Source organism: Zootermopsis nevadensis, unplaced genomic scaffold, assembly GCF_977971745.1.
Source record: "Zootermopsis nevadensis isolate Lab colony 2312 unplaced genomic scaffold, Znev_1.0 Znev_ptg000024l, whole genome shotgun sequence".
In the NCBI taxonomy this organism is placed as follows: domain Eukaryota; kingdom Metazoa; phylum Arthropoda; class Insecta; order Blattodea; family Termopsidae; genus Zootermopsis; species Zootermopsis nevadensis.
The window spans coordinates 7,115,927-7,143,157 of record NW_028259156.1 but is presented as its reverse complement, the minus strand read 5'-3'; the positions used below and the strand labels follow the sequence as shown (position 1 = coordinate 7,143,157).

The window sequence follows — 27,231 nt, the reverse complement described above, 5'->3', positions numbered from 1 at the left end:
TTTCCTCAGAGGCCGCCTCGGAAAGGATGAGACACATGCGTGACAAGAAGTCATACACTCTATGAGGTTGTAAACCAGGATGGCCAACTAGAAAAAAACAATTCATTACACACGTTATCATTTGAGGACTACAGATGTTTCTTGTGTCATGGAACAAGCCTATATAGGCAATTGAATAAATTCCTGTAAAATTAGAAGGAAAAAATTTATAACAAAATTCGAGAAAAAGAAAGAAAAGTATTTCACTAGTGCCAAAAGCGATGAAAAAATGCTATTGCATTGCTTAAAACATAATAAAAATTATATTTGAAAAATATAATAACAATTTACAATACGGAAATGTCTCTAGAATATGATCTGCTTACATGAGAAAGTGAACAAATTCAATTTATTACGTACAAAATACATTGAATTATTTCTTCAGAATGGAAAGAGATGTTACTGTTCGCAGTAAAGTTACCCAAAAAAGGGGAATCGCAAATAATGATGATCACAATGGACTGAAATATATTGTTCTAGTGAATGGTCGGTGAATTGAATGTGTGAAAAGTTACGAACAAGAAGAACGAAATATACATTAAATTATATACAACATACCCTTCCAGAGTTGTTAGGAATTTTGTCACACTCTTTGAAAACCTGCACGTCGCAAGCACGGGCAACTCTAGAAGGAGATAACTTGGTTTTTTAGCCTTCTGGGTCATCTTCATTAGCGACGTTATGTTAAACACACTGAATTAATGAGTATAACCTCACTTCGAGACTTGGTGCAGTCAAAATTAACGCGCCTCTCAAACCGATATTTGTCAACCCACTACCTGCACAAAAAGCTTTGGCCCAAATATTAAACTGCTTTTAAAAACACATTTCCCCGTTGAACTTCTTTTAAAAACCTATTTTTACACGCAATGTCCATCGGCAACCAAGTCAGACGCAAACTACATCTGAATAGTACATCATTTTTTTCGCTACATGAACGGGTTACGTGCTTGAACATTTATTTGTTGCTGTTGTATTTTGGTAATCGACAGTAACGGCCTCTTCATAGTGGGAACAAATGTGCACGGCTTGTAATTAGGAATGGTAAAAATCAAATAACTGGTGAATAATTCACAAATTATAAACTATTTTAGTGTCGAAAAAAACTGTTTTTTTTTAATTAACAAGGGAATCTTGAGAAAGTATTAATATAATTTTTCGAATTAAGCATTGTCAAGAAATAACACAGTAAGTTAGCAAGTTATAAAATGTATTTATTATAGATTAATGAGACGGACTGCATGGGCCATTTATTACAGCCATAAATATTAGTATTTAATACATTTTTAGTTACTTTAGTTTTTAATTTAATAAGTATATACCGAAATAACTGTAATGAAGAAGGTTTTAGTTAGAAGATTCATGAAATCCCCAACAACGAGTTTCTCAAGTTTTGGTAACTTTTTTTTTAATTTCTTCAGTAGCGTCTAATCTTAGAATGATTATAAACCTATTCACCGTGTTAGTAACTACGAATACGTTTGAGAAAACATGGACTCTAGGTACACTTCTTCAGGTAAGAAAGAGTAACGATGTTGGCATGTTTCCTCTGCTATAATTTTCTGATTTTAAATTTGTAAATACTAACTTTGCTGTCTTATAAATAGCAATTATTGAAAAGGTTTAATATCTAGGCTCATCTTTTGGACATTTTGGGTTGTTCCACAAATTTGAGCAAATGCCTTCAGTACAAAAGTTGATCAGAATTAGTCCATTGGTTCTCAACTCTGGAAATGATAGCAGAAGTGAAATTTGTGGACCATTTATCTCTACATCTTCTGCTATTAACATTCTTGCATCAATGAATGTCTACTTGGCAATTTATGTTCTACATATTGCATGAGAAACAATTATGATCCTGTAAAATATCCATTATATTTGACTATTTTTTACAAAAAATGTAATGTGCAGAAAACTTTTAAAAATCCCTAATATCAAATTTAATGAAAATCCATTCATTTGTTCCAAGTTCATTGTGAAAAGTCATGAGAAAGCATTTTTACAACTTTAGTGGTTGGTTGAAAAGTCAAGACATGCTTGATCTGAAAATGCATGTCAATGTTTCTCTTTATAATTTATTTACATTAATTATTTTTCATGTCTCTCCTTACTAATATCTTTGTGAGCACATACATAAATTATCTTTTTACTTCAATATTCAAAATGGCCACCTTCCACCTTGATGCAACTTTACAACATGGAATTACCACTGTGTCTTGGAATCTGCACCATTCTGTGTGCTTATTACCATTTATTTTCTCAAAATCAGTGACCGTAATAAAACAATGTTTATCTGACTTGCCACTATGAAACACCAAGATCTAAAATCACAACACTAATAAATATTTCACTTACACTTACAGTATCATCATGTTACTATAGACTAATTATTCTGTGCTGACATTAAAGACACAAGTTATTTGAATACGCAAAATCAAATTAACACCCACCATCACTGCATAATTCCTACATTATAGTCATCTCATTTAAAAGACGCATCCAATGTTAGATAGAGGTCTGTTTAAAGTGTTTTATTCACGGCACTCCCAGTAACGAAGTATACATACTCATAGCTGAGTAGATAACACACACAAAGCACGTTAACTTTGTTAATTGAAGTATCATTACGCAACTCTCTAACACATAAATAGAACAGACATAGTGACACTTACAAACACAATCTGCTTTAAAAATAAACAATTCAAAGTTCTGCAGTGTAAACAGCGATTATTTACTTCAAAAACATTAACCCTTGTAATGGCTGAGTTGTCTTCTTTGATTTACCACTGAATGTTCAAATATTATTTAGGCGACTTTAAGCTATAAAAGGTGAATATCTTATTGATGCTGACGTGGCTACAAAACACTTGTACGAGAAAAATGCAAATAAAAATATTAGAAAATTTTGAATATGAGAAAAAGAAAGATCTTTAGCATTCTTTTAAATATAAAAATGGTTGACCTCAACATGAACTGAATAAGAGGTGAATTGTACCAAAATCACTCACAAACTGCAATTTTCATAAACACAATTGCAGGGACATAAGTTTACGTGTTTATAAACAGTGGAAGACCACTTGAAGTTAAGATATGCTGAACGAAGCTAATTAAAACAGACAGTCATCTGTTGACCGTTAAGTAATTTCAACAGAAATGTGTTCAAAGGAAAATGATGTTCACAGCAAACACATACATCAGAACTCTTTCCAAATGCAAAATACTTACCAACAAAGTGCTGCATCATTTTTATGTTCATCATATTCAAAGGGTCTGTGCCCAATCATCATTACAAATGCAGTGACTCCAACACCCCACCAGTCCACTTCCTGCAACAATTAAAATTACTGGTATTAGCTGCAATCAGACATTTCTATTTCACCACACTCTTATACATTTTCCACAAGGTTCTCCACAAATAGATAACTTGTGGTTAGTGTGAACTGGTTCTTAGTTTCTTGCCTCTAGGTTAACATGGAACATTCCTAAGTTTGACGATGCTTTTTCTGCTTTTATCTATTTCAATAGCTTTCTGTCTGATTCTTAGTCAGCCACAGATTGTGGTGAATTTTCTTATGGTTTTCTTTGAGTGCTCAGTCAGAACCTTGAAAAACACTTTACCAAACACCATTTACAAATGACATCATACAGTTACGCTATTATTTATTTACCATAAATGATATCAGAAGGCAAGTCAGGAAAATTATCAAATGCCATTAAAGCCCATTCAGTGTTTATCAAAATGCTACACAGGTGGACAGAGAAACACGGCAAAGCGAACTGGAGCATTTCTCTATTTTTCTGTGGTGAAAGCACCTACAAATGTTCTATGATTGTTTCATGTCTTCCGAACTGCCGTGTCTCCGTCAATACTATTTACTGCAACAAGTTTTGCAAATATTTATGTTTATTTCAGTTCAAGGACTGCTTATACACAGAGTGTACACATGAAATGTACGCCATTTCATAACTTGTGAACCGTGATGCAAAGGAATTTGAACTAAATTAATTTTAGAAGGTTATACGATCAGATTTATAACTCGTGCTGCTTTAGTTTCCACATCTTTCCACAAGATGCACTACACTCACAGTTGTTAAAATGGCATCTTAAGCAGAGGAATGCCTCACACCTGTTTTGAAGAACAATGTCCTATTGAAATGCTGTTGCAACAAGACAGAATGCCTCCACATTTTCACAAGGAACTGATAGACTCTTAAATCGCAAATTTTAAGAGAATTTTATTGGCAAGGGTAGGCCTATGGCTTGACCACGTTGTGTGCATGACATTCCTCCCCTTACAGCATTCTTTTGGGGGTACATGAGGATGCTATCCATGTGCTAACAGTGGCTTTGCCAGAATTTGATAGGAAAATTGGCTACAGTCACCCTCGACTTTCTTATAGTGTGGACTGAAACAATGTAATTATGTTATCTGCCAAGCCACTCACAACACCCTCATTGAATGTCTGATATGTAGGTCATGAGAACTTGATCACAAAAACTACTCAAATTCATTCAGTTCTAATTCCCGTAACTTTTAGTTAGTGAGTATGGAGCTGTGTGGTAAAGGATAAGAAGTATTTCCATGCCCTTGATGCTTCAAGTTTGTTGATAGCTACTTGATTTTTCTTTCTGTTTTTGGGTGCAATGCGCCACAAGGAGACACTTAAAGCTACTTTCATGCTGAGTCACATAAGAAAAAAGTCTAAACAACACTTATTTTGAATTTCGGTGACTGGCTAGTACTTGGCTTTCAAATTCCTTTATATGACAAATATGCATGTCATCATGCCAGACGCCAGGCAGCTGACTGCACCAGTTGAATGCTTCGGCCTCCTGTCATATATACTGACTAGTTTATGCACGTGTCGTTACAAACTGCTTGTGGCTCCAAACCCTCAGATTATTATTATTATTATTAGTTTGCATTAATCACGCGTTAGGTTGAGTCACATAAAACCAAGAGCTCATTATTATAATATTGTTAATGGACAAGAAACTTACATAGCTGAAGCCTTCACCGATAAATATCTCTGGCGCCACATACTGACTTGTGACGTCCTGTGAATATGCACAATCACCCTGAAGATGGAAACAACAATTTGAGTAAAAGTGACAGGAATTTGGGGCATAAAACAACTAGAAAGTGTCTGGTAACAGAAAAGAAAATTGATCATGTCAAAAAGTGTTGACCACCAGTGGGCAAAGTCCTGAGCGACTTCCATCCAGCTCCTGCATTCAGAATACATTTCTCTAACATCCCTCTTAATGCTACGATTCTTTTCCTTAATGATTTCTGACACTGCCATTTTCCAAGAGATTTTCCCACTGATGCTCTGGAGCATTTCTTCTCTCCCCACACGCCCCACCCATCGTAAGTAAGATCCTTAACTGTGACCATACTCAGTAGGCTGTATGTACCACAAATTTTATCTTCATATAATATTTAATCTAAGGTGGCCAGGGTCCAACAAGTGAAGAAGAAGAAGATAATATTTAAACTAGGCCCTTGGATTATCTGTGTCAATATCCACTATTATACTTCATGTTTATCTCCTCAAATTCACAGGCCTTGTGACATCTTTTAGTTACACACACTGTGAAAATTGTGGTCAAATTTCAGTCACTTGAAGCCTGTCAAGTCTTTACAGGTCTCATACTTTGACACCCCTCAAATAAAGGGCACTCACTGCCTGATGGACAGCGGACCACATTGCGCTTACATTTACAGCCTACGTGTCCTTGTACGCAAACTGAATAAATGATAAGGTGGATACAATATTTTCCTCTTCAGAGCTCACAAACTTTGTATAGACCATAATCTGCGACAGCAATGTGGCCCTGAAGATCTACCAACATATTGTCAGGTTTTAGGTCTCGGCATATGACTCTTAACTGAAAGAAACAAATTACCTCTACTGAGGGGATAAAATATGGTATATCTTGCAGTCTTACTGCAGTAATGAGATGCAGTTTCAGTATTTTCCTTTTCTGCTATATACCACCCAAACTAAGCTGTCACTGTTACTGATTAAATTGAATACCACGAACCCTAACCAATCAGATCTGTAGCTGTGATTATGAGTGAGGATCTACCATGTTGCTTATTTCCAGAAGGCTGGTATGAAGGTGTGTCAGATGTTAGGAAAAACTTCAGCTTTACCACCACCCCCCACACAATATAATCTACTTTCAATTTTAATATTGTACACTAGTGTGAGTATCGATTCTTTATATGATAAGACACAAGAATACAATCATTGGTATGTAGTGAATAAATTACATATTGAATGAAACCAAAAAATTCTACCTTCAGGCTTTAAACTGCCTTGTTATAATATATTTTATTGCACAGAACTTCAGTTGGGCTGTTTGCCTACCTTATGCAGATAATCCATAGCGTCGATGATTTCTGCCAGGTACAATATCGTTTCATCACCTGGAAATGCTCCTCCCGACTCCAACAGTTGGGACATAATGCTCTGGAACAACAGTAACGTAACTTAGTTCTCTGTTGAATATTCAGTTAGAAAACAGTGTTCCTGCCAAATAACGCTCTCCACAAGACTGAAGTTGCAAAAAGGCTCTAACATAAAATTCTGTCAAGACTTCGGCAACGTTGCTTGTGAAACACTAGAAATGGTGCATTAGCTTTGCGGATAAGATTCCCCACATTGCATTACCAAGTTTAAATGGCATTCGAGATCCAAAAGACGGAAGAAAATGTTTAGGGATAATGACTGTAGTGAAAGTCATTTAACTGCCCAAGAAAAAGAGAACCAGGTGGACAATTCATGTGTCAGAAGAGCTGCATGACTGTTGACAAAAGTGCAGGATCTTCAAACGCATGGAAATTGCCATGGAGTTTTAAGAGATTTTTGAACACGCATCGAGTTAATCAGCATGAGACGCCTTGAACGCAAAGTGAGTGGATGACAATCTGCAGTGATCTCACATTGACATCTGGTAACACCTTTCGCTCCCTCGGACCATCACTGTCATGGATGAGACTTTTCATCTCTTTCACTAACAGACAAAGCATGATCCACTGACCAGTAGTTCACCTCATTCACTGTGATAAAAACGTTACAGTGAGAGGTCAAAACGGAAAGTGATACCAGTAGTCTGAGTTTTGTGGTCCTGTGCACTACAAATTCATTCCAGATGCAAGTCTGAACAAGGAGAGATCAAACAAAAGTTGCACCAGCTGCAGGAGGGGACCAATGACTGGTGACATAAATCTGTTGCACGAGAACACCTCTCAATTCTTCTGCAAAAATCGCTCGCTGAACACAATACTGTCGTGTTATCACATCAACCTTAATCGCATGATCTCTCACAATCCGATGACTCTTTCCTCAAGAGAGAAAAACATTTGGGAGGATGTCATTTCAACAGCAGGCAATAAGTTATTGCTGCAACTCAAGATGCTCTGTGTGACATCCAGCAATTCCAGAACTGCTTCCAGCAACTGTACCAATGGTGGCAAGAGCGTGTTCCAACTCACGGAGAGTTGTCTGAGAGCAGCTGTGTCTTGGTCAAGACCATCAATTTTTGACTGCATTACAAAGTATTCTTCTGCAAATTTTTAACGTCTAGCAAAACACTGTAATTCCTTTATAGTTTCCTGTCTACCTTCTTGTAAACTGGTTTGGTAATTCCTTTACAGGTGTCCTCTGACGGTCTGTTTTGTATTAAAATTTTTCTCCTGACCCAATATAACCAATGGGTCCTGACTCTTGATACCGTGTTAATCACGTTGACAGATATTTTGTCATATTATTTCTCTTTTGTGTTATTGCTGTTTACAGATGTAACCTTTTTTGACATACTACAATTTTCTGTACTGTCCTCAACAATGCTTTGTAAGTTTAATAATTCCTCAAAGTATTCCATCCACATCTAAAGATACGCATCTTTCTGTCAAGGCCAACTTTTTTTGTTTAATGGACATTTTCATTCAGATTTTTATTCATATTATTCCTCATTACTGCATAAATTCTTTGTTTCTTTTGTAAGCTTTCGTTATATTCATCACATATTTTTTTCCACGTTCCGTATTTCTCAAACTTAATCACACATTCAATTGCTTTTAGACAACATTGCTGTGCATAAAAACACACCACATCACCCTGAACAAAAACCCAATAATTATCACTTTTTGGTAAGTGTTTAAAAAGAAAAACATATTTAATTTAGTACCAGATGCACCATTTCTCTGAAATCTTTGTCATTAAAATACATGTGTTTGTCAGATTTATCAAGGAACATGTCTCACCACGACCATGAGGTACTGAAATAAAAATGGAGCATACAACATGACATGTAGCTAGGATGGGGGTCACAAGAAATGCTTACAGAATTGTGGTAAAGAAATGAGATGACCAACAAATGCTGCATCTCAGAGGCTGATGGAACTAGCTCAAAGCCATGTCCAATGGCAGCCTTTGTAATCTGCAGTACCGAGTCCTTCACTTCTGGTACCAGAATGTCAGCTGACCATGCAATGGAATAAAACACTATTAAATCAGAAATCCCAGAGGTAAAGACTGTCCAGCTGCCCTCATGTACAGGGTTTAAACCCCTCTTCCAGAAGGACACATATAAGGTTAATCACCACACGACGACGTATGGGGGATGGAGGTACAGCTTTATGCTCTTACCACTTGGGGAAGAGCATAAGATACTGATTGATTCTATAGTAAGGTAAATTAACCCCAGGGTCAGCCTGAATGTGATGACAAACAGAAAATTCCCTTCAAACCTTGCATACTGCATAGAGCATTGGAATATAAAAAATAAACATACAAACAAAACTGTTTAAATTATAAAGGACACTAATGCTAAACGTGTATCCACTTCAAGAGGTCATCATCAGTGGCAAAAAAGGAGAATTAATTCAAATAATATGATCAAAAGAATACGGATCTAAACAGAACAGAACTCCAGTGGAGCAAAGAGAAATACATTTAAAATTATGCAACTTGATCAAAACATCTCTGATGTATGAGTTTTCCTTTGCCACATACAAAAAGACTGGAAAGGTGCAGACCCCACTGAGTTTCTGAGTTCATTCTCTGCACCTTGGCTTCCTGAATGTCCTAGCAATGGTGTGATATCTTTTTATTTTGTTTTCATATTTTATTCTACTAAATGTTCATATTCATACTATGACATCTTCCACATCCATGGCTTGAACTGTGAGGGATCTATAGAATGTAAATACATTCTAATGATATACTCACTATGTTCAGACAGCATTCCAGTGAAGTCAATTAACAATTTAGTCTTGTAGTCATTACTCTGATAACAACCTTTTAAAGCTGTGTGTGCCACCATCTTTAATGTTCGATAATTCTGCATTTTACCACAGAATATATTTATGGGTTTCGTATGATTCTCAAATTACACACCAATTATTTAAATAAACAGCATCAACAACAGATCTTTGGTTATGGATTGTTTTCTTTGCAGTAGCAACTGAATTTTTAATTATTAATTAGATGAACTTCAAACCCAAAGGATAATTACTGAGTTCAGTGCAAATAGTGAATTCAACCAAATACAGTTGCAACTGTCAGTTATACTCAGCTGCAATCATTATGCCTGTGCACCATCTCCTATAATGCAATGTAGCTCATGAGTTGGTGGCCTTGTGTCATGCAGAGATGATCATATGATCAAAACCAACTCAGGTCAAATGCTTTCATCATCACTTGCAACTGTAAGTATGTTACACACACACTATGTGAAATTCGTCAAACATATCCTCAAAGTGAAGATTTCTGTCTTCTGGGTTGTTGCGCTGTGTAGTCTGGTCGATGTTAACCAACGTTTCAGAGGTCATACTGCCTCCGTCATCAGGGCGATGAATATGCCAATAGGGTGTGAGAAGAAGCTCGGGGCAGGCTACACCTTTCACTTCCCTGCCTATAAAATCCAACTTCTCACACCCTATTGGCATATTCATCGCCCTGATGACGGAGGCAGTATGACCTCTGAAACGTTGGTTAACATCGACCAGACTACACAGCGCAACAACCCAGAAGACAGAAATCTTCATATTCACCGCTGTGAGAACCTCAAGTCTTACATATCCTCGAAGTTTTATATTCACACCATGTCTGTAACTGTTGACTTACAAAGTATTTCATGAGATTTTTAGGTACATTTAAAATCAATCTCTGTACAGAATTTCACATGTCAAGCTATAAAGGCTCATTAGTTATCACAGTCAAACTTAAATCTGAAGACAATATTTATAAAACTGTCATGTTGTTGCTTCACATTCCACAGAAAAATTACCTGAACAAAACGATGATGTTCTTCTGGGTTGAGATCCCAGGTGGACCTAAAGGTGTCTATCTACGAGTCCTCATGGCTTCAAAACTCAAAAGGACAATATTGCCATCTTCATGAGATCCTCACATTTCACATTCCTTAACAAAAGTTGCATATTTTATTATCTCCTGCTATCATTTCAGGGCCGTACATTCAGTAGTGCTGGAGTGGGTACCACCTTACTAGTCTGAGCATCCACCATATTGTTAGTACCTATTTTAGAAAATTAAACAGTACAAATTTGGGATTACCTTCAACGGCATAACATAATCAAACTTCACCAAAATAAACCCTGCAGTTCTTGATCTGAAACTTACAAAGTAAATGTGAACTTTATATTCGTGAGGCAAAGAATGCAATCAGCAGAGGTCATGTTCCACTAGCTCCCATTGGCACTGCCACAATTTGTATGTCAACAATCTACACACAAGGCATGCCAACCTTCTCATCTTAGCTCCATTCCATAGCATCAATAAACTCCAAGGCTTTCCAGTTTACAGCTGTCACCCCGAAACATAACACATGAACAGAGTATGCCAAGAACATGAGTGATAGAAGTTACATAGTGATCAGGATGCTCGTAAGGAGGACAAATGAGAATTTTTTTACTGTCCTTCTAATTTGTATGACATTATGCACAAACACCATGCCACTTGTATGTTCTGAAGCTTTCATGGCAACTAAGCATAATAAACTCCTTGGGCTACCAGTGTAAGTTGGTTTAATGAATAAGACACCAATGTTTGGAAAATAAGTGTACCCTGAGGATGAGGACATAGATCGTCCTTGAAACGCTAGGTCTTCTTCATTAAGCCACCTTACATGGCTGGTAGCCTGAGAAGAATTTATTATACCATGCCATTCAATTGCATGATTAAAACTGTGTTATCAGTTTTTCTGTTAATGTAACCCTGCAAGAACCATTTTCCTTGTGAATCCACACTCTTATACAAACGTCTGAATACAAAACAAAATCTAAACAGACTGTATAGAATTCTGATGACGATGCATTATAATACGTAAAATTATTATTTTGCACTTTGTCCATCATTAAATTATGAAGTAATAAAACTACAACATTTTGAAATCTGGACTCTGCTTCTGTCTTCAGGTAAAAAAGGGGAAGAGGGCAGAAATCCTACCTGTTGGCCCCTTGGTTGAGCTAGCCTCAGACCTAGTCCAGACTAAATAGACGGGAATTCTACCTTCTCCTTCTTTACAGAAAGATGGAAGCAAAATTCAGCTTATAAAACAGTTTTATTATTTTATGAAACAGATACTACACAAAGTGCACTAGCGCCAACAACCTTCAGACTTTTATTAGATTTTATGTTTTGTATTCAAACCATTTAACAGCCAAGTGAATTCACAAGAAAAATGGTTCTTATAGGATTACACAAATAAAAAAAAAAAGTAATTTAATGCAGATGAAAGAAAAGACTGTCCTAAATTAATGCTACATACCTCAGTCACTCAGCAGTTTAGCCACAGTCATTTTCCCTGTCTGGCGTGTGACACACCCAGAGCACGCATTTGCTTCAACTGCTAACGCAACACCGAACACATGAGTCATGATAGACAAGATGACAATGACAGGGCCTGTGGCAAGCCATCCTGTAACATGCAGACAACATATCAGCATTTCAGAACTCTAAACTTCCATTATATTTCAAAAGGATTTTTCATAATACTTCGGGTCCTCATTCCTTTTGCTGATCTATATGTCTGCTATAAGATATGTTAGGTTTTCACAGCAATGTGAGATCGGATGGTGGCCTTCTGGACTACAACATGTAGTATTATAGGTGGTTACCACCGTTTCAATGGAATATACTGCCTCCATCTTCACATTACTCAAAAACAATGGCAACGTGACTGCATAGTGTCATAATACAGAAGACCACAATCTGTACATGTAAATGTGTATCCTAACATTACCACATTTTCTCAAATACCCCAACACTTCTTTCTAGTACTAATATAAATACAAACACATAACAGTTATTTATAGATTTTTGAAACTACAGCAGTACAGCAAAATAATGATGATGAGAAACCATCATCATTGTTACTTACATGTATTTATATATTCTTCTACTGAGTACGAGTGAGATAATCTTTTAATGCTGGCTTTAACATTCTTATATCAGTATATGGTTTTGAAATGAAAAACAATACAAGCAATGGATGGTTGACTTTCTGAAAGCATAAATTCACACCAAGTGAAAATGAACTGGCTCAACACTCAACAGTTTTACATGCTGATAAAAAGTGCTGCCGTGTTAACTTGAAAAAGAGTTTTAAGAAGTTGATGGCACAGAGGAAGACCACTCATGGGACAGGAATCCTAACCATGTCAACGTAGTTGATGATGGAAGCAGTGGGGAACAGTAATTGTAAGTATACTTCTTAAGGAATATTTGAGCAGCAAGACATTAACATACACCATTTTTTGTTGCGGGATAAATGTGAAATGGAAAGGGTCTGACTAGGAGTGTGCCACCAGCCCACTAAAATTGTAGCAATTTGTGATGTTTTCTCTTCTCCATTCCATTCAAGATTTATCGTTTGCTTGGAGGTGGCTTATCAGTTAGTAGCTTACCTGCTACACCATCTGATCACGTTTGCATGCAATGACAGTATGTATAAATATCCTGATGAACATATGAAAGTTTCTCTCTGGAGATATGTAATTCTCTTTCACACGAGATCGGAAACAACCATTAACAATTTCGGGTCAACATTTTAATAGACTGTCATATGGAGCGCAAGTGTATTATATAAATTAAATCTATTATTACCTATAAATTAACCATCGAGACTGGTTTAAATCGTATTTCTACGAGTGTTCAGACATCTATGGGACACAGCTTCACGCAAATGCTTCAGTATCGTTGTGATTGCTGTGACGTCAAAATTGAAAGATCTTTTTCGTACATTGCAGATAACGTAACTGTTGTTCTAAATCTTATCATCACAAAAATTCTAATGTAAGTTCACATATAATATCAATTTAAATTATATTTTATATAAATTAATTACCGAGAATATTTTAAATATTTTTTTATGCAAATACGCATTCATTGGACATAGCTCTCACGTGATGCTTTGGTATCGCTGTGATTGGTGTGACGTCACAAGAGAATTTAACGGCCATCGTACGAGAAATCTTTTTAGCACGACCTGTGAGTACTCTTTCATTTTCTGAAAAATACTTGTAATTTTAAGCACAATATCCCTTATTACGGTAACATTAATCATTCAGTTATAAATGGATAATAAACTAATTGCAGAAAAATGGAAGGTTTCGTGTTATTTGCAAGTACGAAACATTAAAGGTGATGCAACTGTTTAAAAATTTTACCATCACAATAATTCCAATTTAAAGAGGCATCTAATATTAACTGAAAACGTGTGAAATGTATTCCGACATAAAATACGTAGAACCAAATATAAGGTATTCATATCCAACATTAATATAGATTAAAATTAATGCAATATAATGTTAATAAAAGTATTTTAGCATTAAATTAAAGCACATTGTAGGCCTGTAAAATAAATTCTAAGTTTTGAGGGTATGTTCTTGCTTGTAATGAGGACATTTTCATGTATTCAGATTTAACTTCATTAATTTCAAGACCATTTTTCTTCCCTCAGTTGCCAGTGCAGATAATAATTCTTTTAATGCTGGAACATTTCTTGCAACCAAGAAAATATCATCAACATTAGCACAAATTGTTTTGGATTTCTAACAATATTTCATTTACCTTCAGTTCCTTATTATTTTTTCAGCTATAGCATAAGATCCTAAATAAATAAATAATTCACTTCTATATATGCTGTGAAAAGCTTGCCTGAGATCAATAAATAACACAGGCACATCTGTGTTATATTCAAAGCATTTTCCCACTGTTTGCCTCATCACAAGTATTTGGTCATGATGCTTCTAAAGGGTCAAAGTGCACATCAGTAAACCCCTCTACCACTACAATTAAATTATTCATTTAGGCAAACTCAACTAATGGATTACCATTTTCACCAGTTTCATTATATATAGTGTATTTACCTGCAACTTGTGGTACAAATTTAATAATTCTCATTTAATTTGATCCCAAGTAGTTATGGTGTTGCCTAGTGAATTCACTAAACTGTCATTTTTTTAGATACAGAAAATAATGTTGGCTGAATTTAATCCTTGATTGTTCTGTTTCTGTGTTCATAGTATACCAAGTATAAACATGGGGGAGTTTGATATCTTCATCAATGGCATCCTGTTCGACAAAGGTAAGACCTCTATCCTCCCAAAAAAGTAACTTGAATTGAGTAAAGATTTTGATGTGTTTCCTCTGCTGTCATTTCCAGATTTTAACTTTGCTGTCTTCTAAACAGCAATTATTCGAAATGTGTTATTATTTGGGCTCATCTATAGGACATCTTGGATTATTTGACAAATTTGTGCCTTCAGTACAAAAGTTCATCAAAATCAGTCCATTAGTTTTCAAGTCATAAAATGACAGCATGAGTCAACCTTGTACTCCATTTATCTCTACAGCTTCTGCTAATAACATTTTTGCATCATTGAATGTCTACTTGGCAATTTGTGTTCAACATATTGCATAAGAAATAATTTTGTTCCTCTAAGATACTGCCAATTTTTTAAAAAGAATTTGAATGGACTGAATAGTTTGAAATATCCCTAAAAACAAATTTAATCATAATCCGTTCAGGTGTTCCGAGTTCCTTGCAAAAACAAAGTCATCACAAAACAGTTTTACATTGTCAGTGGTTGGTCAAGCTTGAAGGCAATTTTACAATAAAGTAAACTTGCGTATGGCCTCTTCCTAATATAGCCTACGTATTATTTTATTTTTCAGGCCTAAAGTGTTATTGTTAGATTGAGCCAATAATGACAACTATTAAAACATCTCCCAAATTTGGTCTCTTTTCCCAGAAGACCTAATAATACTGTAAAGAATACAACAGAATTACTCAAAGGGAGGCTGCATTAAAATGGTTTCATTTATGCAAGGCATGTGCATAAAATATGTTGTAAATCTCGTAGACATCAGTGGAAATGTCCATTGCAGTTGCACTCACAAGATGTTGAGATGAAAATGCATATCAATGTTTCCTTTTAGAATTTATTTAAAGTAATGAATTTTCATGTCTGTCCTTACAAGCACATACATAAATAAATTATTTATTTACTTAAATATTCAAAGTGACCACCTTCCGCCTTGATACAACTTTATGACTTGGGATGACCATTGTGTCTTGGATTCTGCACCATTCTGTGTGCTTATTACCATTTATTTCCTCAAAATCAGTCACTCCAATGCAGATATTTCATAAAACTGACCATGTGTAAGTAAGCTTATTTTACAGAGAGCTACAATTATATAGAAGACTTGTTTTCATCCTATATACATAAGCCAATTCCCAGAATAGTTTTGGGGCTCTTACCTCCATAATGTGACCTCAAATTAAAATGAGTTGATATTGCATAAGTATAATAAAAGTACCATTTATGGATAACCATTTCCACTAGTTTAATTATATACAGTGTATTTACCTGCAACTAGCAGTAAAAATTTAATGATTCTCAGTTAATTTGATACCCAGTTGTTGTGGTTTTGCCTAGTGAATTCACTAAACTGTCTTTTTTAGATACAGAAAAAAGAATGTAGGCTGAATTTAATCCTTGACTCTATTTATTCTGTTTGTTTTTCCAGAACCAACTAGGACAGAGGAGTTGGATGCATATATAAACTGCATCTTAGATGAAAAAGGTAAGACCTCTCTCCTCCCAAGAAAGTAACTTGAAGTGAGTAACGATTTTGGCATGTTTCCTCTGCTGTCATTTTCAGACCCCTATGCAGATATTTCATAAAACAGACCGTGTGAAAGTAAGCCTATTATACTTCCAGCTACAATAATACTCAAGACTTTTTTCTCATCCTATATACACAAGACTCTGACAGAAAGTTGATTCGTAAGTTATTACGTAAAATTTCATTTATCTCGTAGGTCAAATTTCTTCCAAGAAACTAAAACATGATGCATGGGTGGAAAATATTAGCTATTCCTGTTGCTGGGGGGCTATTACTTGCATCAAATACAGCAAAACTAATATGTTAGTTGCTTTTGGACATAACTTATCAGATATGTAAGAGTTGAGGTTCTCACAGCGGTGAGTATGAAGATTTCCGTCTTCTGGGTTGTTGCGCTGAGTAGTCTGGTCGATGTTAATCAACGTTTCAGATGACGGAGGCAGTATGAACTCTGAAACGTTGGTTAACATCGACCAGACTACACAGCGCAACAACCCAGAAGATGGAAATCTTCAACTTATCAGATAATTCAGAAAAATACTGAAATATAAAAATCTTGTTGAGATCCTTTATTACTCTACCTTTAAGTTATTTATTCTGAAAAACTTAATTAATGGATTACCATTTTCATTAGTTTCATTATATGTAGTGTATTTACCTGCAACTTGTGATACATTTTAATAATTCTCACTTTATTTGATGCCAAGTTGTTATGGTGTTGCCTTGTGATTTCACAAAACTCTGTAATTCTTTTAGATACAACAAAATAATGTGGGCTGAATATAATACTTGACTCTGTTCTGTTTTTGTGTTGCAGAGACAACACTAAAAGAGGAATTAGATGCGTTTGTGAATTGCATCTTAGATGACAAAGGTAAGATCTCTCTTTTCCCAAAAAAGTAACTTGAAGTGAGTAATGACTTTGGCGTGATTCCTCTGGTATTTTCAGATTTTAACTTTGCTGTCATAAATAGCAATTATTCAAAATATTTTATAATTTCGGGCTCATCTTTAACACATTTTGGATTCTTCAACAAATTTGTGCCTTCAGTACAAAAGTTGATTAAAATCAGTCCATTGGTTTTCAAGTCATAAAATGACAGCAAGAGTCAACTTTGTACTCCATTTATCTCCTCAGTTTCTGCTAATAATATTCTTGCATCAGTGAATGTCTACTTGGCAATTTGTGTTCAATTTACTGCCTGAGAAACACTTTTGATCCTGTAAAATATACATTATAGTTGCATAAGATGTTTGTAATTCTTCAGAGAAGAAAAAAGTTTGGAAACAGCCATGTTTTTTATACTGCTGACCATATTCTGAATCTTATAGTTTTAAAACTGTGTTATTTATGGATTCCACTATTCTTTCAGAAAATAAAGAGGACAACATGCACCAGGATTACCAACAGCACAGAATACAAGTTGAGCCGAAGAAACATCACCAACAGAAGAGAAATTTAGAACATGGAAAAGAAACACCAAAGTGTCCTCAGAGAGTCCGTAGACCACCAAATGCTTTCATCCTATACTCCAGCGAATGGCGCAAGAGAATGTCTCTGCAATACCCACATGAAAGTAACAATGAGATAAGCGTGAGGTAAGTTGCAATACAAGGTGTACTTTAGAACTATTACTTGTTAACAATTTAATGTGCAGAGCATTTGTGAACAACAAATTGTCTTCAAAGCCATTCAAATTCAGAAGACCTATTATTTGAAGTTTCCAGTGTGGTGTGGGTTTAGCTTTTGCTAGAGCTAAGAATATTTAATTTGGTTTCAAGCGAAATTATAAGAATAGCAGCAAATTACGTATGATCATCGATTATAAACATGGCACCGGTGAGATCGTGTAAAATTATGTGTGAGAATTTTCTCGTGTTCTGAACGCGCACTTAGAAATTTGTTCTACTCAAAGAGAGAAAAAGACAAATGCTGATAATTGTGATGATGTTAAACTATGAGCCCTAGTAATTAAAGAAAAAGGTTGAATTTTGTAAAATTCGACTCACAAACTCAGCACATTAAATTAAAGGCTGGTTTGATTTTCATTGCTGGATTATAAATCTATATTTACTTAATTATAAACAGAACACATGATATACAGGACAGAAGTCAAGCAGAGAAGTAAAATTTATGAGACCTCCCGGAACAATTCTTTCAATGTAAGAATGGAAAAAATCTTAAGTGGGCAGAGAATGCATGGGGTTATTTCGAAATTGGATATCTTATTTCCCCTTGCTAAAAATGTTCTGATCGTCGAGAACAGGTGAAACATTTCGTTTGCTCTCATACGCCACTGCGTTTGCCTTTACCCAGCTGCAACCCCTGGACGTTCGTCCTACAACCTGCCTGTGTTCTTACAAGTTCCGTTTTTCTATTTGCAGACTTGGCTGCATGTGGAGGGCCATTGACCTGGAGCAGAAGGAAAAGTATTATGAATGAGCCCGCCAGGCGGATGAAGATCACAGGAATAAATATCCCGGTAAGTAATTAATTTTTTTTCACTGGCAACAAGCAGCAGAAAATTCCAAAAAATATAGCCGAGAATTTTGAGAAACATCACCGATTTCGATTTATTTGGGATTGACTGCTAGCGATTTTAAGTAAGAGAACTTTTGACGAGTCTTTATTTTCTCCAAAACATTTTCATCTACTTACGAGTCACGGCACCAGAACCCAGATATCGAGAAGTTATAATATTAAAATGGGATGAACTTAAACATTTAATTTTGCGATTAGATATGATCAAAAGGCATTTTACTGTTCCTGTCTTTCTGTGTTGCATGATGTATGAATGTCGCTGATTTTCCTCCTCTCACGTCAAACCACGCGATAAGAAGCAACCGTTTACGGAATGCTGTGACCTGAAAGTCATTCTTTCTGTTTTCAGATTACGTCTACATCCCGCAGGAGGCCCGCACGCAGAAGCTTCTTCGGGAGCAGGCCCGCAAGAAGAAATTGCGGCGAACAAGACGCCAGTCGGCGAAGCGACGCCTCAAGACGGCGCAGACCAACAGCGTCCGTCCCCTGCCTGCTGAAGAACATCGAAGAGGAGGAACCACAGGCACACGAGGTGTCGCTTCGTCAGAGGTAAGTCGTCGTCATTACACTTTGGACGAAGTCACTCGCCTGCCATCTGTCGCTTGCACGTGGAAAACAAACGAGTGTGGAATGTCAGTGGCGAAAAATGACTAGAGTAAACTCTCGATTATCGGGGTTGGTTGGGAAGTTTATCTTCCCTTGTTTGTAAGAACGCATTGCAGTTGAACTTATTTAGCAGATTTCACTATTTAAATCACTAAAACTCTATTCTAAGTTTTAAACATTAATTGTGTTTCTTTAAAAAGAAACTGGCTTTTGAAAGCAAAGATATGTTACAAATAGTTTATATTTATAAGGACGTTAATTATGCACACGTCTCCATTTTTCTTGACCTACGAGAATTACGTCATTTCCTACTTTAGCACAGAAATCTCCTATAATTAAACTTTCATTCCTGTTAACCATTTCTGTTGGGTTTACATTTCCATCAAATTCGAACTGGGAAGAGTGCATCTGCAAAATATCCACCAGTTAATTTCCATCGTAATATTATATCGCACGTTGTATCAATACTTTAAGTTACAGGAGTTTTGTTTCATGGGTTGCAGCCCACTAATCCACCATTTTCTGAATTTCAGGGACAAAACAAGAGCAGCGACACGCAGTCGGCCACAGCAGCCACTGAACAACCCGACTGCCAGGTGTCTACTAACAATGAGGTTAGTGTCAACTCTTCTTTGGATTTCAGCTATTATGTGGGCCCAACAGATCCCCACGCTTGAATCAATGATCATTTTCGAGTTCATTTCTTCATTATTAAGAAAAATCTTCATCCTGTTTGCATAATACATAAAAATGTGAAAAGGTTTCGCCTGCAAATGTTTGTTCAAAGAAGCCATTTTAAATGAGACAATGGGACATATTTGTGTTGAATATCAGATTTGCCATTTAACGACATTAACGATCTCGTAAGCCAGTGACAGTCATCGAATGCCTTCGTCCTTTGGCCCCTTTAAGTTAACTGCACGCAAACTGCCTACACATGACTAAGCTTCGTCCACCGGACCATTTTAATGGCGTCTGGTAACTGTGATTCTGCCGAATGTTCTCGATGGTTTAATATGGACAAGTTAATTGAAATTCCTACTTTACACACGCCTGTCCTTCTGCGTGTCAGCATCTTTACCCTCTAGGACCCCCAGACGGATTTTGATGAAATGATGTATGAATGACACCCAGAATTTACATGTTAGTCGCTTAATCGATAATAAGAACGTGGCGAAACTAGCGCTAATAAATATTTTGACTAGGTGGCAGATGGAAAATTAGAATATTTCACAGGGATAAGGAGAATATAAGTGCCACAAATTTAAATGATATTCTTCAAAATAATTTTCTCTAAATTAATTAGGCGCAATTTAAAACATACACAAGAAAAATTTCCCTTAGGAGGATTTAGAGAAAGCATGTGCATCGTACGGGTAAATTTCGCGAGTGAAAATCCCTCACTGCAACTACCAACAGTCGCAGCCTGATTGCATGCAACACATAGTCAGCCATTTTTACAAAATGAAATGGCCACGAATTCTCAGTCGGTATTGCAGCGGGTAATTATGTCGACAGTTTCTCCGTTCTTGTCAAAACAATTTCCCGCCTATTACCGAACCGAAGACTCGCTATCTTGTTCGCTATTCTGCGCCAGATGATTCCACGGAAGACTTTATATTTATTTACGCTCCATTTTAATATTATACCGCAATCTGCGTCTGGCCGTACCAGGCGACTGGTTCTCATTGCGAGTATAACACCGCCAGCCAATCACTGAAGACGTGAGTCGAGTATCCTGACACTTTTAGTGCAGACAGACAAGAAAAAAGTCACGTAGCCTGACTGCCCTCGAAGCTGCAAACTGCTACATTATTGCCCCTGTAGGACTTCGACCCTTTCTCTGCCATCCCCCTGGAGTCCATCAACAGCCACTTGGACGAAGAAATTCGAAATGGGGTAACATCGGACTAATGCCGAGTTGGGGTTCGAACCGGGTGTTCTTGATTGCTTGAGCTCTGGACTGGAATATGTTAGATTCTCAAGGACTCTGCTCCGTGGAGATCGGCCACGGTAGAAAATACAGGGGAGTAAAACGAAACAGCCTTATTTATGTCAAGAAAAGACCATGGCTTACCTCCTCCATTAGGTACTAAATCTCTTATTGTGGAAGCCAAGGCCTACTCAAAAATTCCTTCCGCTTCTTGTTCTATCCGTTTTCATTGCACGAGTTCTCACTCACTTAAATCAGAAGCTGATATCATGATTCAAGGGAAAAGATTATTAATGTTTAAATATGACAAAGTTAATTGACATAATTACATCTTTTGAATTAAGCGCGCGCAAGTATTTAAAGACGCAAGGAGAGAAACGAGAATTACGAATATAAATACGACGTTAAAAGCCTCAGCAAAGCAGTGGTTCGTACACTAGCAAAGAACTCCTGAGAACGCGACACCCAAGGATCTTCTGGCGGCACAAGCCCCCGGGGGGTGGGGGGAGGGGGCAGACGCCAAAGGACGTCAGACAATACGAAGGAACAGTCTTAATGCTTGACAGAAGTACAGGACAAGAGATAAATCTACGACGCTATGATCATGTAAACTATATCCTGAGACGCTAATGGTCGCTCAGCTAGTCTTAAACGCAAAAACCGAGATTGCATCACAATCTTCAAAAGAGACCGTCATTGTTCCCTGTCTTCAGCCAGATAAATCCAGTCCAGACCTTACTCCTGTAAGATCCATTTTAATATTATATTCATATCTATGCCTACGTGTCCGAGTTACCTCGCCCCTTCAGGCTTCACACCAAAATGCTGTACAAATATCTCGCCTTGCTCACGCATGCTACATAACCTAACCATTTCAGTAACATTGAATTAATCGTCCTAATATAACAATTTTAACAGTAAAATCCATAAGTTCTTTGTTGTGAATTTTTCTCCATTTGTCTCTGGCCTTCACTTACTTTCTCCCTTTGGGTGATGACGTTTGACTTCGAATTCCCTTTCAAGAGGAGCGTAACTCTAGCAATAAATTTCCGTGTTCGTTCTTCTGTCGAAACCCTGATCACGCATGGGCGTTGCGAACAAACTTCGACGATGTTTGCATAGGCCTTGTGTGCCAGTTACATTTCCACTTTCTGTCGATAGTTATCATCGATTTTATATGCAAGCCAGTACGTTATATAAAACGACTTACAGAATGGAAGAAAGTGTTTTACTCAGACGCACTAATGAAACTAAACCCTTCAATGTTGCTAAAACGGCTTATCAAAGTAAACGAAAATTATCTGTTATCTTTCAATGAAGTGCATTTCAAGAACGCGTTATGGGCTGGTGGTCTCTGTCTGTACGTCCAGTCGATTCAACTTGAGGGCGGACTTGTTTGAAATTTGATGTGGAGGTTGGCTATTCTGCAAGATTCCAAAATCGTACTTTTGAATTTCCTACGAACGGTGAGAACAAGATGCCGTTTGAGGACAGCAGTGAGGCAGACGCTGATTTGCTGCGATCTGGTGGCCAAAGTGGGAAGTATTCAGATAAGGCGGCTCTAATACATCCAAATGCACGCTGCAAAAACGCGTCACGGAAAACACTTTCCGAGCTTGGTCGATATATCGCTTGGAGGACAAGATTATTAATTTCGTTGAGGAGGGCGTCAGAATGCAAAACTGCACAGGAAAATTACGACGTCCGAAGCTCTCCGACAAAAGGCACAAAGGGAGTTGATCGTGTTCTTGATATTTGTATTTCCCAGCTTTGAAACTCCAATATAATCCAAACAAAATGAGAATATTTGCAAATGGACGTTTTCAATAGGCCCCAGAGAAGAGACGAAACGTCGGACTTTGGTGGTTCTGGTCCCGTTAAACCCAAGCCACGTTTTAAAAGGTCTTAGGGCTCATTCTTTCGGGTCAATTCCGGATTGGAACGGGTGAGGGCCCCTACGACTTGTTATTGAAAACGAAACAACGAGATACAAAAACTTCGAACCCAACTTACCACGTGAAGTAAAAGTTCTCTTCACGCAAATCTAAGACTCGATTTCAAGCCACTTAAGACGCAGGCGACACATCCTTCCGAAACGTCTGTAACCACCTGCAAGATTACACATTCTGACGGCGTAGTTAATGTTCCAGAATCCTCTAACATGGACCTGAATATTGACATAGAACTTCACTCACCGTTAAGACTGGCACCAATACGATTTTCTGATAACTGTCTAGCATACCTCTGGACATCCGCTGTAGGCGTGGACGGTTATCGCCAGATCCGCTTCAGGTGAAAGATGAAACTAAATTCCTTTTGAAAATTTCTATAAATTGCTCTGATCTCTTGCAAACGGCCTAACTTCTACGTTTCAACATTTTATAAGCTCTAGCAAAGATGATTAATACAGAAGATTGCTGTCTCTCTGGGTTGTTGCGCCGTGCAGTCTGGTAGATTTCCACCAACGTTTCAGAGGTCCTTGCTGCCTCCGTCATCAGGGCGATTAATGTGCCAATCGAGCGGAACGGTCCAGGTTTATAGGGACCGGACAGTAACCGGAGTAGCTTGATCCTAGCCAATGAGAGCAAATATGGAGTGCGTGGGGACCAATAGGAGAGCTTTGGCCAGGTCTAGCGGTGTACATACATAGCTGTGATGATGGAGGCAGCATGGACCTCTGAAACGTCGGTGGAAATCTACCAGACTACACGGCGCAATAGCCCAGAAGACAGCAATCTTCAGACTCACCGCAGTGAAAACCTCAAATCCTAGATGATCAATACATAATAGATTTACTATCTATCACCTAAACTCAGACATTCCACTAATAATTAAACAATGACTCTCATTACTGATTTCTTTCTTTAGCCCAATATTATAAAAAATTCTGTATGTAACTAGAATTTAAGCAGAGAGCAAATAAAAACAAACATTTTTACAAAGATTTACATTGCATTTCCTTGTTTCAGTTTGAATGTATTCCACCAACAGGCTTAAATTCCCTTTGTACGTGCATGCATTGGCGAAGCGTGGCCTTTTGATAAGTGTCAGCCATATTGTAGTGTTTCTACTTATTTTTGTACAGAGTATACCTGTATTAAACGCACGTGAATAGTAGGCAGTTCTTATGAACCATCCGGTGCTTTGTTTCCATGCAAAATAAAGTTAGTTTCCTGGCTCGCCTACCCAATGGCGGCTCGTGAGTCTGAGAAGTGGCAGTTTTGCGCAAGGGGAAACTCAAAATTTGTTTTCAATACATGACAATATAAATAAATGAAAAGTAAATTTACATCGATGATGTTTTAGCTATTTCTAAGTCCCGAAGAGGGCGGCCATTATTTTTACATCACTTTTTTTCACTCAAAGACAATTTAGAAAAAGTAATTTACTGTAAATATGATACACATCCTTTGCTCATTTTCATTAATAGAACAAAAAATAGTCAGCATACAGAATTACTGAACACCCATTAACAATAAGCACGAAACAGTTCGTGATACAGAAACCAGTCTAAAACACATGGTACCGGGCAAGTGTGTTTACTATAAGCTGGCTGCGGGGACTGCAGCCCCGATAGGCTCTGTACAAGTCAACTGCCCCTCACTCCACTGCCCACCGCGCTGAAATCCTTGCAGCCGGATGATAGCCCCGTTCTGCTTCGCACTCCTCGCCCGCGGACTTACTGTCAGTTCAGCCGATTAGTGGATCTTGGCAACGTAAGGGGCAATATTAAAATAATGATATAGAGGAAACAAAGTGTTACAAATTATATAAATATTTCAACTCTGCAGCTCTTATGGATGGGCCGCCACTGCCTACACAGTAATACTTAATACTTTCCTTACATGCATTTGTCATTTCCATGATTTTTCGTAACTGTGAGAATCTACCTGTATCTTTGAAGTCCCACCCGTGGCTCACTTTATGAAAAAGGTAAAGACGGTGGAGTTATTCGTGTACTTTATTGATGACTAAGGTGTGAGGACATATCCATGTGCTTTAACTAATCAACCTATGATCAGATATGACTAAATGGAACTATAGATCCTTACATTCTTACTATTGGCACTACATGGGGGTGAGTGATAAGATTCAAGCCCTCAAACTCAACCAAGACACTTGTTGGAAACAAAACACACTTATGCACTTCACAAATTCCTAGCATGTATCATCTGAAGTTTCCTGGACAAGGTTAGTATATTATCCTTTGGTAACAAATAGTGATTAGACTAGCAGCAAATCTAATGTACATCGGACGAACAATAAATATTTCTGCCACTATGTAGGAATATCTTTGACAAAACACAAAAAAGGTTTTCTGCATCTGAATGCACATCTGCCAGTCACTTAGATCTGATTGCGACATTTCCAAGCACAGCATTCCGAAGGTGGGCTATTTATAATAAAGCCATTGCAACTTACACTCAAGTAACCTGACGATTAGTAAGATTTTTTTGAACTATCAGTAAAATATGCAACTGAAAATAACAAAAATGACAGTTGCTTAACACATCCAAAAATTAAATAACATTCCCCATACCAATGAAACAGATACAAAATGTTTTGGAAGTAATAAACTGAATAAAATTGTTAAACCAAAAAGACGTCACTGCCACCGTTTCGCTTGTTTGATGCGACAAGATTTTATTGCATTTACGCGCCGAGAGAGTTCACGTCATTCATCATGAGATGCTCATCATTGTATTACACAAGAGTGTGACTGCCCTTTGCCTCAAATGCACAATTAATATTCCTATCCTGGATACTATTCCAGTACAAAACAAATGTGCACGAGTTGTATTCATTTGCATTCTGACAGCAGAAAAAATCTTAATCATGATGGGGCAATAGTTCCTTTAATCTGGGTATGCAATGATACTTCTGCAGACTCTTCCGATAATAGGAAGACTTTGCAGTTGGGTTGTTGTTGTGAGCAGATGTGTTTGGGAAAGAGCTGTTAATAATGGGTTGCTACCTGGAGGACTACCAAGCCGGCGTGGGTACCTGGGCAGGGAGGACTTCGTGGAGTTCTGTACAAGGACAAGACAGATTTGGACATGGTGGAAGTTACTCAGGGAATACGATTCTGTGTGCAGCGGCTTTAGCTGTGCTGTTGATAATCAGCGGTTGTGGAGGCTGAGAACATTTTGCAAGTTTTGTGTAGTTTGTGCGACAGAAACCTAAAATCTGGAACTCAATGCGACACGTGTGGACGGTGGTTTCACAACAGTTGTGGAAACGTAAAGGCTCAAATGGTGGACAGCAGGGGGATTGCAATTTAATATTCCAGTAAACAATTAGAAATTCGAATGTTTAAAAAGAGAAGGCATGTTTAGTAGCCGAAAATCTTGATGAAACAGTTAGAAGCCTTGAGAGTCTGGTGGTATGTGTACCAACCGCTTTCACAATTAATAACCATTCATTGTGTATTTGTGGGTTTCGTATGATTCTCAGGATAAACAGCGATCATTTTCTTAAATGGCATTAACCGATTGATCTTTGTAATGGTGAATTGTAGTGTTTTCCTTGCGGTACGGACAGAATTCTTGAATTTCCCGCAGATACAATGCGCTAACTCAGGCGAACCCTTCACCATTAGTACTAAAATCATTAGGAAAAGGCTAGCAGGGATGGGAAAAAGCAAATCAGTAGGGCCAGACTGCGTTTCTGGGGAAATTCTAAAACTGGGTGTGGAAGTCATGATTCCATACCTTGCGCGATTATTGGACGTAACAATTAATGCCACTATACCAAGGGAATTATCCGCGGTGGTCTAGCGGTTAGAACGCTGGCCTTGTAATCCTGGGGGTCTCGGGTTCGATTCCCGGCGGTGCCCGAATTTATAACTTGTGTTGGGCAAGGCCATGGTCTAGGCAACACGGAGTTTTTCTCCGTGGCATCCCAACAATTACTCCATTCACACACAGAAGAAGGCAATGGC

At 37.4% G+C, this 27,231-nt stretch overlaps 2 protein-coding genes across 4 annotated transcripts; one reads left to right on the top strand and one right to left on the bottom strand.

Annotated features, from left to right (window-relative positions):
* Positions 1 to 9: 9 nt before the first annotated feature.
* Positions 10 to 13,349, bottom strand: LOC147872777 (RAC-gamma serine/threonine-protein kinase-like). The gene is made up of 7 exons (XM_087355495.1): positions 13,180 to 13,349; positions 11,843 to 11,992; positions 10,343 to 10,591; positions 6,418 to 6,519; positions 5,042 to 5,119; positions 3,265 to 3,365; positions 10 to 87 (listed from the first exon to the last, which is right to left on the bottom strand). The coding sequence occupies exons 4-7, from the start codon at positions 6,511 to 6,513 to the stop codon at positions 60 to 62; spliced, it is 303 nt and encodes a 100-aa protein (XP_087211621.1). The 5' UTR covers positions 6,514 to 6,519; positions 10,343 to 10,591; positions 11,843 to 11,992; positions 13,180 to 13,349; the 3' UTR covers positions 10 to 59.
* A 153-nt stretch (positions 13,350 to 13,502) lies between these two features.
* LOC110830773 (uncharacterized) lies at positions 13,503 to 24,233 on the top strand. Of its 3 annotated transcripts, none has more exons than XM_087355493.1 (8): positions 13,503 to 13,563; positions 14,601 to 14,662; positions 16,111 to 16,167; positions 17,027 to 17,083; positions 17,583 to 17,808; positions 18,595 to 18,692; positions 19,101 to 19,300; positions 19,891 to 24,232. In XM_087355493.1, the coding sequence occupies exons 2-6, from the start codon at positions 14,617 to 14,619 to the stop codon at positions 18,650 to 18,652; spliced, it is 444 nt and encodes a 147-aa protein (XP_087211619.1). In that variant the 5' UTR covers positions 13,503 to 13,563; positions 14,601 to 14,616; the 3' UTR covers positions 18,653 to 18,692; positions 19,101 to 19,300; positions 19,891 to 24,232. The 3 variants fall into 3 exon arrangements, with proteins under 3 accessions (XP_087211619.1, XP_087211620.1, XP_087211618.1); XM_087355494.1 differs by lacking the exon at positions 13,503 to 13,563 and adding an exon at positions 13,572 to 13,716 and having other exon boundaries at positions 19,891 to 24,233; XM_087355492.1 differs by lacking the exon at positions 13,503 to 13,563 and adding an exon at positions 13,572 to 13,835 and having other exon boundaries at positions 19,891 to 24,233.
* The last annotated feature ends 2,998 nt before the right edge of the window (positions 24,234 to 27,231 follow it).